The sequence below is a fragment of the Piliocolobus tephrosceles genome, chromosome 21 (genome assembly GCF_002776525.5).
Source record: "Piliocolobus tephrosceles isolate RC106 chromosome 21, ASM277652v3, whole genome shotgun sequence".
In the NCBI taxonomy this organism is placed as follows: Eukaryota; Metazoa; Chordata; class Mammalia; order Primates; family Cercopithecidae; genus Piliocolobus; species Piliocolobus tephrosceles.
Window position 1 is genome coordinate 50516196 of NC_045454.1, and position 13002 is coordinate 50529197.

General features: G+C 58.1%; 1 protein-coding gene across 1 annotated transcript; it reads left to right on the forward strand.

The window, feature by feature from the left end:
• Nucleotides 1-4490: 4490 nt before the first annotated feature.
• LINGO3 (leucine rich repeat and Ig domain containing 3) lies at nucleotides 4491-8074 on the forward strand. Its single transcript, XM_023183586.3, has one exon. The coding sequence runs from the start codon at nucleotides 4692-4694 to the stop codon at nucleotides 6468-6470; it is 1779 nt and encodes a 592-aa protein (XP_023039354.1). The 5' UTR covers nucleotides 4491-4691; the 3' UTR covers nucleotides 6471-8074.
• Nucleotides 8075-13002: the final 4928 nt, after the last annotated feature.

Genomic DNA, 13002 nt, shown 5'->3' on the forward strand with positions numbered 1-13002 from the left:
CCAAAAAAAAAAAAAAAAAAAAAAAACAAAGACAGGATCTCGCTCTGTTGCCCAATCTAGAGTGCAGCAGTGCGATCTCGGCTCACTGCATCCTGGGATCTCCTGGGCTCCAGTGATCCCCCTGCCTCAGCCTCCTGAAGTGCTGGGATGACAGGCGTGAGCCACTGCACCCGACCTGTGGGCTGGGATTACAGGTGTGAGCCACCGCGCCCAGCCCGTGGGCAGGTTTTCACCAGTAGTTTTATAAACACTGTGGAGTGGACAGTAAGGGGGGAGGTACAGGGTGGGGGACAGATAAAAGTGCCATCCCTGCCCTAGCGCTCTCGTCCCCTCCTGCAACACAGCCCCTGAGTGTGCTCTCGGCGGGGCAGCAGCTCAGGAAAGAATGACCCAGAAAAACAGCGCTAGGAGGGAGCTTGCGGGGAGGGAAGGGTTGCCTTCCCTGTAAAATGTCCGGGTGGGGATTAAAGACGATTCGGGGGGGGGGGGGGGGGGGCCATGCCCCCTCTCTCGCTCCCTCCCTCCCTCAAGTTCCCTACATTCCCAAGCCAGGGGCAGGAGGACCAAGGCCTCCTGGAAACCAGAGGCCCCTCGCTTTTCTCTCGGTGGGACCTCATTCTTGCCTGTGACACCTTCCTTCCTGCCACGCTCCCTGCTGTTCCATGCGGCCTGTGAACACCCAGTTTTGGCATCTGCACATAAGTGTCCGTGTCCACCTAAATCCAGAATTCAGTTTGGCGTTTCACTTTATGTATTTATTTATTCAGACGGAGTTTCCCCTCTTGTCGCCCAGGCTGGAGTGCAGTGGCGCGATCTTGGCTCACCGCAACCTCCGCCTCCCGGGTTCAAGCGATTCTCCTCCTTCAGCCTCCCAAGGAGCTGGGATTACAGGTGCCCATCACCATGCCCGGCTAATTTTTGTATTTTTTAGTAGAGGCAGGGTTTCTCCATGTTGGTCAGGCTGCTCTCGAACTCCTGGCCTCAAGTGATCCGCCCGCCTCAGTCTCCCGAAGTTCCGGGATGACGGGCGTGAGCCACCGCGCCTGGCAAGAGGAGCTTCTTCTCTCACAGTTCTGGAGTCTGGAAGTCGAAGCCCAGGCAGGTCCAGCTTCCTTTGGGGGCTTTCGGGGAGACCCTTTCTGACTCTTCCAGCTTCCAGTGGTAGCTGGCCATCCCTGGTGTCACTTGACTTGTGGATGAATCACCCCGGTCTCTGCCTGTGTGGTGACTTGGCCTTTGCCTGTGTCTCTGTGTCCAAATTTCCTTTTTATAAAGACGCCAGATATTGAATTAGGGCTCCCCCTACTCCTGCGTGACCTCATCTTAATGAATTACAGCTGCAAGATACAAACTGTCCTCACACAGGTACCATTCATCTCTGACATTAAGCGTCTCCTGGGGCTCTGCGTCTGCGCGCTCTCAGCTTAAATTCTTGAAAGGCGCTGGGAAGGCAGCAGCTGCCTTCGCAGATATTTAGCAGATGAGGATCGACGGCCAATGGGAACCATGAGGAGAGACACGGCCTGGTTTGGGCCAAGGGGCCTGGGGGGATGCCTAGCGGGGCTCAGCTGCTAAGATGCCAAAAATAGCCGGCTGGCTGGCGGGCAAAGCAGCCAAGCAGAAGAGGCTGGGCAGTGCCGTCTGGTAGCTCCAGCTCCGTCCTCTCGCTCCCTCCAACCCCACCCCCACCTGCCACCCCAGCCCCCAGAATCTGGGCTGCAGCCAAGAAGAGTTGGTAGGGGTGCAGCAGGCTCCCAGGAGAGACGGGAAGAGCCCAGGAGGCACAGCCACCGAGACCCACGGAGCATTGGTACCTCTGGGCCACCACGGCTCCATGCCATCTGCCCCCCACCCAGAGGCCCAGCTCCCCGCCCCGCTCCACCCTCTCCCTTAGCTTCTCCAGATGCCCGCCACACCTCAGGGCCTGTACACTGGCTGTTCCCCCAGCCCACACACCCTTCCTCCAGAAAACCACGGGCTCTGTTCTGTTCAACTTTAGAGTCGGCCTGTTTCCTGCCAGAACAAGGCGCCGCAAACCCAGGGAGCTTAAAACAACCAAAACATACACTCTCCCAGCTCTGGAGGCAGAAGTTCAAAATCAAGGTGTCCGCAGGGCTGGGGGTCCTCTGGAAGCTCCCGGCGAGCGTTCTTCCTGCCTCTCCCAGCTTCCCGGGGCTCTCAGCAATCCCTGGCTTGTGGCTGTGTCACCCTAGCCTCTGCCTCCGTCTTCACATGGCTGTATTTCCCCTGTAAGGCGCCAGGTGTGTGTCCCAGTCTCCCTGTTGTTGTAAGGCCAGGAGTCGTTGGAAAAGGCTCACTGTAACCCACCACAGTCTCATCTAAACTTGAGTGCACCTGTAAAGACCCTGATTCCAAATGAGGTCTTGTGCACAGTGGGCACGGAGGGTAGGACTTGAACATACCTTTTTTTTCCCCCCTCCTTGAGACAGTCTCAATCTGTTGCCCAGGGGCTTGAGTGCAGTGGCACGATCACGGCTCACTGAAGCCTCAACTCCTGGGATCAAGTGATCCTCCCACCCCAGACCCCCCCAGTTAGGACTATAGAGGCACACCATCATGCCCAGCTAATTTTTGTATTTTTAGTTGAGACAGGGTTTCCCCATGTTGCCCAGGCTGGTCTCGAACTCCTGACCTCAGGTGATCCACCACCTCGGCCTCCCAAAGTGCTGGGATTACAGGTGTGAGCCACCGCACCTGGCCTTGAACATATCTTTTGCAGGAACACAGTTCCACCCACAACAGGTTCTGAGATCAAATGTCATCTCCCTGTCTGTGGATGGGCCTGTCCTGGATATTTCACAGAAATGAGATCACACAGACGGGCGCAATGGTTCAAGCCTGTAATCCCCACACTTTGGGAGGTCAAGGCAGGTGGATCACTTAAGGTCAGGAGTTCAAGACCAGCCTGGCCAACACCGCGAAACCCAGTCTCTACTAAAAATATGAAAATTAGCTGGGCGTGGTGGCAGGCGCCTGTAGTCCCAGGTACTTGGGAGGCTGAGGCAGGAGAATGGCGCGAACCCAGGAGGCGGAGTTTGCAGTGAGCCAAGATCGTGGCCACTGCACTCCAGCCTGAGCGACAGAGCAAGACTCCATCTCGAAAGAAAGAAAGAGAGAGAGAGGGAGGGAGGGAAGGAAGGAAGGAAAGAGAGAGAGAAGAAAAGAAAGAGAAAGAAAGAGAAAGAAAGAAAAAGAGAAAGAAAGAGAAAGAAAAAGAAAGAGAGAGAAAAAGAGAAAGAAAGAGAAAAAGAGAAAGAAAGAAAAAGAGAAAGAGAAAGAAAAAGAAAGAGAAAGAAAGAGAAAAAGAAAGAGAAAGAAAGAGAAAAAGAAAGAGAAAAAGAGTAAGAGGATCACACGGTGTGGCCTTTTGTCACATCTCTCACTGAGCATAGCATCCTCAAGGTGCATCCCCACTGTGGCCTGGGTCAGAGCCTGGCTCCCTTTGATGGCTGAGTCGTGTTCGTGTGTGGCCGGCTGCACTGTGCTGACCCATCCATTCCTTGGTGCACACTTCAGCCTTTCCCACTGTTTGGCGGTTACAGATGCGGCTGTGAATGTCCCCAGGTTTTCCGTGCACGGTGTGTTCCATTCTCTTGTGTAAAGACACCCAGGAGCGGGCGGGCACGGTGGCTCACACCTGTCATCCCAGCACTTTGGGAGGCCAAGGCGGGTGGATCACCTGAGGTCAGGAGTTTGAGACCAACCTGGCCAATATGGTGAAACCCCATCTCTACTAAAAACACAAAAATTATCCAGGTGTCGTGGCCGGCGCCTGTAATCCCAGCTACACGGGAGGCTGAGGCAGGAGAATCTCTTGAACCCGGGAGGTGGAGGTTTCAGTGAGCCGAGATCAAGCCACTGCACTCCAGCCTGGACGACAGAGCGAGACTCCATCTCAAAAAAACAAGCAAAAACAGAACAAAACTCCAGGAGATTGGAATTGCAGCCACACGGTAGATCAATACTGCTTTTTTTGGGGGGGTCTTCCTCTGTCCCTCTGTCTCCCAGGCTGGAGCGCAGTGGCACAATCACAACTCACTGTGGCCTTGACCCCCTGGGCTCTAGGAATCCTCCTGGCTCAGCCTCCTGAGTAGCTGGGACCACAGGTGCAGGCTACCATGCCTGGGTAAACTTCTTAATATTTCACAATTACTTGCAAACCAGCTTATTATTATTATTATTATTATTATTATTATTATTATTATTATTATTATTATTTTGTAGAGACAGGGATCTCACTGTGTTGCCCAGACTGGAGTGCAGTGGCACCAGCATAGCTCACTGCAGCCTCCACCTCCTGGGCCCAGGGTGATCCTCCTGCCTCAGCCTCCTGAGTAGCTGGGACCACAGGCCCACACCACCACATGCGGCTCATCTTTTATTTTTTTGTAGAGATGGGAGTCTTGCTATGTTGCACAGGCTGGTCTCGAACTGTTGAATTCAAGCAATTATTCCATCTCAGCCTCCCAAAATGCTGGGATTACAGGCGCCAGCCGCTGTGCTGGGGCGGGTTAGGGGTGAGCTGGGTGCGGAAGCGCCGCGGAGGGGGACCCGGTGCTAACGGTGCTAACGGTGCTAACGCTGCTAACGCTGCTAACGCTGCCCGCTCCCCGCCCGCCCGCAGGTGCGCAGGAGGATGGTGGCGCGGCCCTAGGCCCACGCTCCGCACCATGACCTGCTGGCTGTGCGTCCTGAGCCTGCCCCTGCTCCTGCTGCCTGCGGCACCGCCCCCGGCTGGAGGCTGCCCGGCCCGCTGCGAGTGCACCGCGCAGACCCGCGCCGTGGCCTGCACGCGCCGCCGCCTGACCGCCGTGCCCGAAGGCATCCCGGCCGAGACGCGCCTGCTGGAGCTCAGCCGCAACCGCATCCGCTGCCTGAACCCGGGCGACCTGACCGCGCTGCCGGCGCTGGAGGAGCTGGACCTGAGCGAGAACGCCATCGCGCACGTGGAGCCCGGCGCCTTCGCCAACCTGCCGCGCCTGCGCGTCCTGCGTCTCCGTGGCAACCAGCTGAAGCTCATCCCGCCCGGGGTCTTCACGCGCCTGGACAACCTCACGTTGCTGGACCTGAGCGAGAACAAGCTGGTCATCCTACTGGACTACACCTTCCAGGACCTGCACAGCCTGCGCCGGCTGGAGGTGGGCGACAACGACCTGGTGTTCATCTCGCGCCGCGCCTTCGCGGGGCTGCTGGCCCTGGAGGAGCTGACCCTGGAGCGCTGCAACCTCACGGCTCTGTCCGGGGAGTCGCTGGGCCACCTGCGCGGCCTGGGCGCCCTGCGGCTGCGCCACCTGGCCATCGCCGCCCTGGAGGACCAGAACTTCCGCAGGCTGCCCGGGCTGCTGCACCTGGAGATTGACAACTGGCCGCTGCTGGAGGAGGTGGCCGCAGGCAGCCTGCGGGGCCTGAACCTCACGTCGCTGTCAGTCACCCACACCAACATCACTGCCGTGCCGGCCGCCGCGCTGCGGCACCAGGCGCACCTCACCTGCCTCAATCTGTCGCACAACCCCATCAGCACGGTGCCGCGGGGGTCGTTCCGGGACCTGGTCCGCCTGCGCGAGCTGCACCTGGCCGGGGCCCTGCTGGCCGTGGTGGAGCCTCAGGCCTTCCTGGGCCTGCGCCAGATCCGCCTGCTCAATCTCTCCAACAACCTGCTCTCCACGTTGGAGGAGAGCACCTTCCACTCTGTGAACACGCTGGAGACGCTGCGCGTGGACGGGAACCCGCTGGCCTGCGACTGTCGCCTGCTGTGGATCGTGCAGCGTCGCAAGACCCTCAACTTCGACGGGCGGCTGCCGGCCTGCGCCACCCCGGCCGAGGTGCGCGGCGACGCGCTGCGAAACCTGCCGGACTCCGTGCTGTTCGAGTACTTCGTGTGTCGCAAACCCAAGATCCGGGAGCGGCGGCTGCAGCGCGTCACGGCCACCGCGGGCGAAGACGTCCGCTTCCTCTGCCGCGCCGAGGGCGAGCCGGCGCCCACGGTGGCCTGGGTGACCCCCCAGCACCGGCCAGTGACTGCCACCAGCGCGGGCCGGGCGCGCGTGCTCCCCGGGGGGACGCTGGAGATCCAGGACGCGCGGCCGCAGGACAGCGGCACCTACACGTGCGTGGCCAGCAACGCGGGCGGCAACGACACGTACTTCGCCACGCTGACCGTGCGCCCCGAGCCGGCCACCAACCGGACCCCGGGCGAGGCCCACAACGAGACGCTGGCGGCCCTGCGCGCGCCGCTGGACCTCACCACCATCCTGGTGTCCACCGCCATGGGCTGCATCACCTTCCTGGGCGTGGTCCTCTTCTGCTTCGTGCTGCTGTTCGTGTGGAGCCGCGGCCGCGGGCAGCACAAGAACAACTTCTCGGTGGAGTACTCCTTCCGCAAGGTGGATGGGCCGGCCGCCGCGGCGGGCCAGGGGGGCGCGCGCAAGTTCAACATGAAGATGATCTGAGGGGTCCCCAGGGGCGGGCCCTCCCCTCCCACCCCTCGCGGGCCGGCCGCTCGCGTGTCCACCTATGCATTTTCCGGAGGGGGCGGGGGCGGCTGCACGGCGGCTCTCCTGGCAAAACTTCCCCTTTTTTTGTAGACGCCCAACCGCAGGACTGTTTTTCATCAGCATGCGTCTTTTTGCAGTTTCTCAAGCGTTTTCTAAAGGTTTCAACCCGTCTTCCTGTCCCTGCTCTGGTGGCTGAGTTGGGGGTGGGGGTGCGGGCTGCAAGGGTGGGGCGATGGGCTCCCATCTACCAACCTGGAATGACTGGGGGTGCTGAGAGACCCCAAGATCCTCAGGGCCCGCAATTCACACCCAGGAGGCACAAGACTGCTGCCCCCAAGCCCTGGGCTTCCGCTCCCCCAGCCTTTTACACACAGATCACACCAGGGAGACGGTGGACACCCAAGACCCACAAAGGGCCCTACAGCCCCAAAGGGAGGGTGCACAGAAAGTCTGCATTGCTCACACCTGGGCCTCCTGCACCTCACACCCAGAGACACACTGACACCTGGAACCCAACCACACAGATGAAACACACCTCACACCCAGCCGACACTAAAACCAGACCCGGGGCGCCAGAGCTGACCACAGGGGCAGGCAGGGCTCTCGTGAGAGCAAAGTTCTCACCCGGGACAGGCACAGCTCACACTCGAGACACAGCTCACACCCGGGACACAGCTCACACCTGGGACAGGCACAGCTCACACCCAGGACACACAGCTCACACCTGGGACACAGCTCACACCCAGGACAGGCACAGCTCACATCCAGGACACACAGCTCACACCCGGGACAAGCTCACACTCGGGACAGGCACAGTTCACACCCGGGACACAGTTCACACCCAGGACACAACTCACACCCGGGACAGGCACAGCTCACATCCAGGACACACAGCTCACACCTGGGACACAGCTCACACCCGGGACAGGCACAGCTCACGCCCAAACACATAGCTCACACCTGGAACACAGCTCACACCAGGACACAGCTCACACCCAGGACAGGCACGGCTCACATCCAGGACACAGCTCACACCCGGGACACAGGTCACACCCAGGACACAGCTCACACCCGGGATACAGCTCACACCCAGGACAGGCACAGCTTACACCCGGGACACATAGCTCACACCTTGAACACAGCTCACACCCGGGACACAGCTCACACCCAGGACACACTCAGTTCACACTGGAACACACAGCTCACACCTGGGACATGCTCAGCTCACACCTGAGACACAGTTCACACCTGGAACAGGCACAGCTCACACCCGGAACACAGTTCACACCCGGGACAGGCACAGCTCATGCCTGGGACATACAGCTCACACCTGGAACACAGCTTACACCTGAGACACAGCTCACATCTGAGACAGGTACAGCTCATACCCAGAACACACAGCTCACACCTGGGACACACTCAGTTCACACTGGAACACACAGCTCACACCTGGGACATGCTCAGCTCACACCTGAGACACAGTTCACACCTGGGACAGGCGCAGCTCACACCCAGAACACATAGCTCACACCCAGGACACACTCAGCTCACACCCAGAACACGCTGCTCTCCCCCCCTGAGCGCACAGCTCACACCCGGGACATGCTCAGTTCACACCTGGGACAGGCACAACTCACAACTGAGACACAGCTCACACCTGGGACACACAGCCCACCCCAGCGCCTGCTCAGCTGAGCATCTCCCAGCCGACCTCAGGGCCCGGGCTCAGGTCTGCTGAGGACCCAGCACACTCAGTGGTTACAGTCAGGGGCCCCCACGCCCTGTCCTCCACCTTCCCCACAGCCCAGCAGGGCTGTCCACAAGGAGGAGCCATTTGCCCCAGCCCTCCACCTCCCTCTGCTGCCACTTGCTTCCCAGAACAGTTGGCAAGAGAGGGCTACCCCACAAAGGAGAGGTAGCCACCCTGGCCCCGGCCCAGGACCATGGCTTCTGGGGTCCTGAGTGTCCCTCTAAATGGGTCTACTGGAGGGACCTTTGCCTCTAGCTACGCATTGACCCCTGAGCCAGCCTCAGACAAGCCCTGAGCGTGGCCCCATCATGCCTGGCTCTGCTGACTCATGGCTCAGGTAGGGAACAAGACCGAAGAGCACGGGGGGTTCCCGGGGGGGTCCCTACTACGTGCATTGCAGAGGCCGTGACAAGAACAAGGCCAGAACAAGGGCTTCACCCTGCAGGAAGGCCTGGACCCAGGTCCTTGGAAGAAGGTGATGGAGGAACCTTGGTCTCTGCACCTGCAGAGGTGGGGCAGATCTAGGACCAAAGCTGGGGTCACAGGCCGACTGCAGCTCAGGTCAAGGAAAAGCTTCCCCGAAGTCACCGCCCTGTTGCTCTGCAGATAGTGAGCTCCCTGTCATGGGGAGTAAACAAGCAGGAGCTGAGGTTTTGCAGAAGGATTCAAACACTAGACAGAGACCATCTGTGACCTGGCCTCCTCATAGCCAGTTCTTGCCCCTCCCCCTCCACATCCTCCAGAGGACAGTTAGGACATTGCTGGGGGCAGGGACAGGAACCATTATTGGGCCAAAACCTCAGTCAGAAAGGGCTTGGCTGCCAACCGAGAGGTTAGGACAGACCCTCCAGGACTTTGTGGGAAGGGCTCAAACGCAGCTCTGCTCCTGCCCAGCCGTATGATCTCAGCTGGTGACTGAAGATCACCTAGACCATCAGTGTCCTCATCTGTAAAATGGGTCTGAGGGTCAAACCTATTACCCCGTATTCAGAGGCCAGGCCTGCAGATGGGCCTGATGGCTTGATTTGGATCCTGGATCCCTCAAGACTGCTGTGAGATCAGTCAGAGAGAAAGCGGCTCAGCCCTGGAGGGTTTGAGCAAAGGTTTCAGACGGAACTGGAAGGCGACGCCGGCCCGTTCTCCCTGAGCTATGGCCGGGAGGGCCCAGGCCAGCACCACGGTGTACAGATGGCCCAGGGGGCTCGACATGAGTAAGGGGTGAAGTTCCTGTAACCCCAGCCGCCACCCCTGAATTGGGCAGAACCAATTTTTTTCTTCACACCTCCCTGACTCTGCTTACCATGACAACCCCAAAGGCCTCCCCAAAATTGATATCCAAGTGCCTTTAGCCTATCAAAGACAGGAGGGGGTGCGTTCTCGGTCATGTTAGGGCTCACAGAGCATCCGTATATTAGGATTTCCCAGCCCCCTGAGCTCCCCACCCCATCCCAACATGAACCGAGACCCCTCAGTCCCCCACCCCTCATCCTGCTGTATTTGGTTCAAATCCAATAAAAATGGAACCGATTTAATAGCAAACTTCAGATTTTGTTCTTACTCCCATGGGAGCAACAGGGGTCAGGGCTGAGGGATGAGGGGCTGCTGGGGTCCCCAGGGGAAGCCAACCCTGAGAGAATTCCACGCCACTAGTGACGTGTGATAGGCCACAGTTCTGCAGTGCCCATGCTGTTCCCAGCGCTGTTCCAGGCGCTGTGTGTGTTCCCTCCTTTCACGCTGAGGCCAGCCCTGCGAGCTGGGTGGATCCTGTTAACAAACCCATTTTACAGATGGGTCGAGCGAGGGGCAAAGAATGGAGGGAAGCCGCTCTGACACCGCAGCTAGGGACAGGTGGGGGCTGAGAAGACTGGGCAAAGCTGGGCCGTTGAGAAACTCCTTCCCCAGCCTCAGGCCAGGGAAAAAAGAAGACATGAGTCCCCGCTGTGCCTCCTGGAATTGGCCTGTCGGGGCGTCTGGGTGCTGCTGACAGGGTCCCACGTCTGCCCTGCCTGTCTCTGAGGGCTCCGAGAAAAGCCAGGGAGTCTTGGCTTTGGAAGTGAGATTAATAAAGTGCTTTAGCCTGCGCCAATCCTCACTGACAGATGGGGAGATTGAGGCACAGAGCGGAAACAGATGGGGAAGCCGAGGCACAGAGAGGCGACAGGTGGGGAAACTAAGGCACAGTGAACGTGAAGGCTCAAACCCCACCCACCCAGGAAGGCACAGGGAGACGCTTGTGCTTTTTCAGGAAGGAGGTGGACGGAACTAGAATGCAGAAGTCCCAGCCAAGAGCAGCCTCCCACTCGCCACAGCCCAGTGTCGTTCTCTGGACCTCGGTTCCCCCATTTGAACCTAGGACTAAGGTTCCTTTATTTCCCTGCCCTTCAGGGGCAGAACAGAGGCCCGTCAGGGACTGTGAGACGGCCCTCTCTCCATGCCTGGTTTCAAGGCAGCTGGAGGGTGAGGGGTGCTCTAGGCTGTGGCACTCTCCCGTGGGGACTGATTTCCCGTTCTCTCCTGCAGCAAAGGCAGGTGAAACTATTGTGCTGTGGGCCTCAGAGTCCCCGTCCGGGAGAGCCGCCCATTCCCTGTGCAATGCTCTGAGTGCCTGACATAAACCAGGTGCAACCTCCAAGCTTTCCATGAATCCTGTCTCGTTTATGGGGTGCACTGCAGGGAGGGCAGGGGAGACCCCAGAAGAGGCCCTTCCTGCTCAGGCAGCTAAGACCCAGTTAAAGCAACACCCGTCTCCTTGGTGGCTGGAAACCCAAGAGAGGACCCCTAAAACCAGGACCGGACCAAGCCATCCTCATGCCTCATGTGTGGGTGGCTTCTGACCAAGCCTGCCTTGACTTCCCCTCCCAGACGGAGCTAGGACAGCACTCCGGGTGCCCCAGCCCACGCCTGCACCCTTGTGGGTCTCTCACCCCCATCTTTGGGACGTGGATGTGTGTTTGGGGTGTCTCTCTCTCTCCCACATCCCCCCAACAAGCCGGCATCTTTTCCAGGTGATTCCCTGAGCCCTGCATATTAACTTCCCTCCTGTTTTCCTCCGCAAGACAGAGACACAATTCCCACATGCAAGCTTTTGCTCATGGGGCCAAGGGAAGCTGGAGGCTCAGGTCTCTGGCTTCCATTGCTGTGTGGCCTGGGGCAAATCACTGCCCCTCTCTGTGCCTCGCTTTGTTTGTGTGTAATTTGGAAGATAATAATCCTGCAATAGGCCGGGCATGGTGGCTCACATCTGTAATCCCAGCACTTTGGGAGGCCGAGGCAAGTGGATCACCTGTGGTCAGGAGTTCGAGACCAGCCTAGCCAACATGGCGAAATCCCATCTTTACGAAAAATACGAAAATTTGCCGGGTGTGGTGGCGGCCGCCTGTAATTCCAGCTACTCGGGAGGCTGAGGCAGGAGAACCGCCTGAATCCAGGAGGCGGAGATTGCAGTGAGGCAAGATCGCACCACTGTGCTCCAGCCTAAGCAACAAGAGGGAAACTACCTCAAATAATAATAATAATAATAACCCTGCAATAGTCCTGTGGTATGCAGGATAAAAACTGCATGAGTTTCCTACGACTGCAGTTACAAATGGCCACAAACCTAGTGGCTTAAAATAACTTAAAATTATTATCTAACAGATCTGGAATCCCAAAGTCGAAAATCAGTTAGCAGGCCTGTTTCCTCCAGACATCCCAGGGGAGAATCTGCTTTCTGCCTTTTCTGGCTCCAGAGCCGCCTGCATCCGTGGGCTCGTGGCCACGTCATTCTGACCTCTGTTTCTGTCATCACATCTCCTTCTCTAACCCTGAGCCGCCTGCCTTCCTCCTTGCAAGGACCCCTGTGTGGACACTGAGCCCCCCAAAAATGAAGATCTCCCTATCTGATGAAAGGCAGCCGAATTCCATCTGCAACCTTGATCCCCTTACCAGACAGCCGCCTCGTCAGATTCTGGAGATCAGGACACAGGAGCTTTTTGAGGCTGTTATTCTGCTTACTAAAAAAAAATACAAAAACAAACAAACAAAAAAATGGGTCAGGCGCAGTGGCTCCTGCCTGTAATCCCAGCACTTTGGGAGGCCGAGGCGGGGGGATCGCTTAAGGTCAGGAATTCAAGACCAGCCTGGCCAACGTGGTGAAACTCTGTCTCTACTAAAAATACAAAAATGACCCGGGCGTGGTGGACATGCACCTATAATCCCAGCTACTCAGGAGGCTGAGGCAGGAGAATCGCTTGAACCAGGGAGGCGGAGGTTGCAGTGAGCTGAGATCGCACCACGGCACTCCAGCCTGGCAACAGAGTGAGACCCTGTCTCAAACAAAACAGGCATTTTTCTCCGAAAGGCCAATGTCATGTGAAATCTATCAGCATGTGGCCTCCCTGCCCCGTGCTGGACGATGCTGGGGACCCACAGAGAATGTGGTCCCAGCTCCCATGGCTCAATAAGGGCCTCTCAAATGAAGGGACAGCTGTAGGATCTGGAGGGGCCTGATCCAGAGGCCACACCACACTGTGAACATTTTTTTTTTTTTTTGAGACAGAGTTTCACTCTTGTCGCCTGGGCTGGAGTGCATTGGCACGATCTTGGCTCACCGCAACCTCTGCCTCCCGGGTTCAAATGATTCTCCTGCCTCAGCCTCCCGAGTAGCTGGGACTACAGGCGCAGGCTACCACGCCTGGCTAATTTTGTATTTTTAGTAGAGACAGGGTTTCACCATCTTGGCCAGGATGGTCTCGATCT

Bases quoted from the DNA above. Each gene is read 5' to 3' on its own strand.
- LINGO3 (XM_023183586.3), top strand. From the start codon at position 4,692: ATGACCTGCTGGCTGTGCGTCCTGAGCCTGCCCCTGCTCCTGCTGCCT.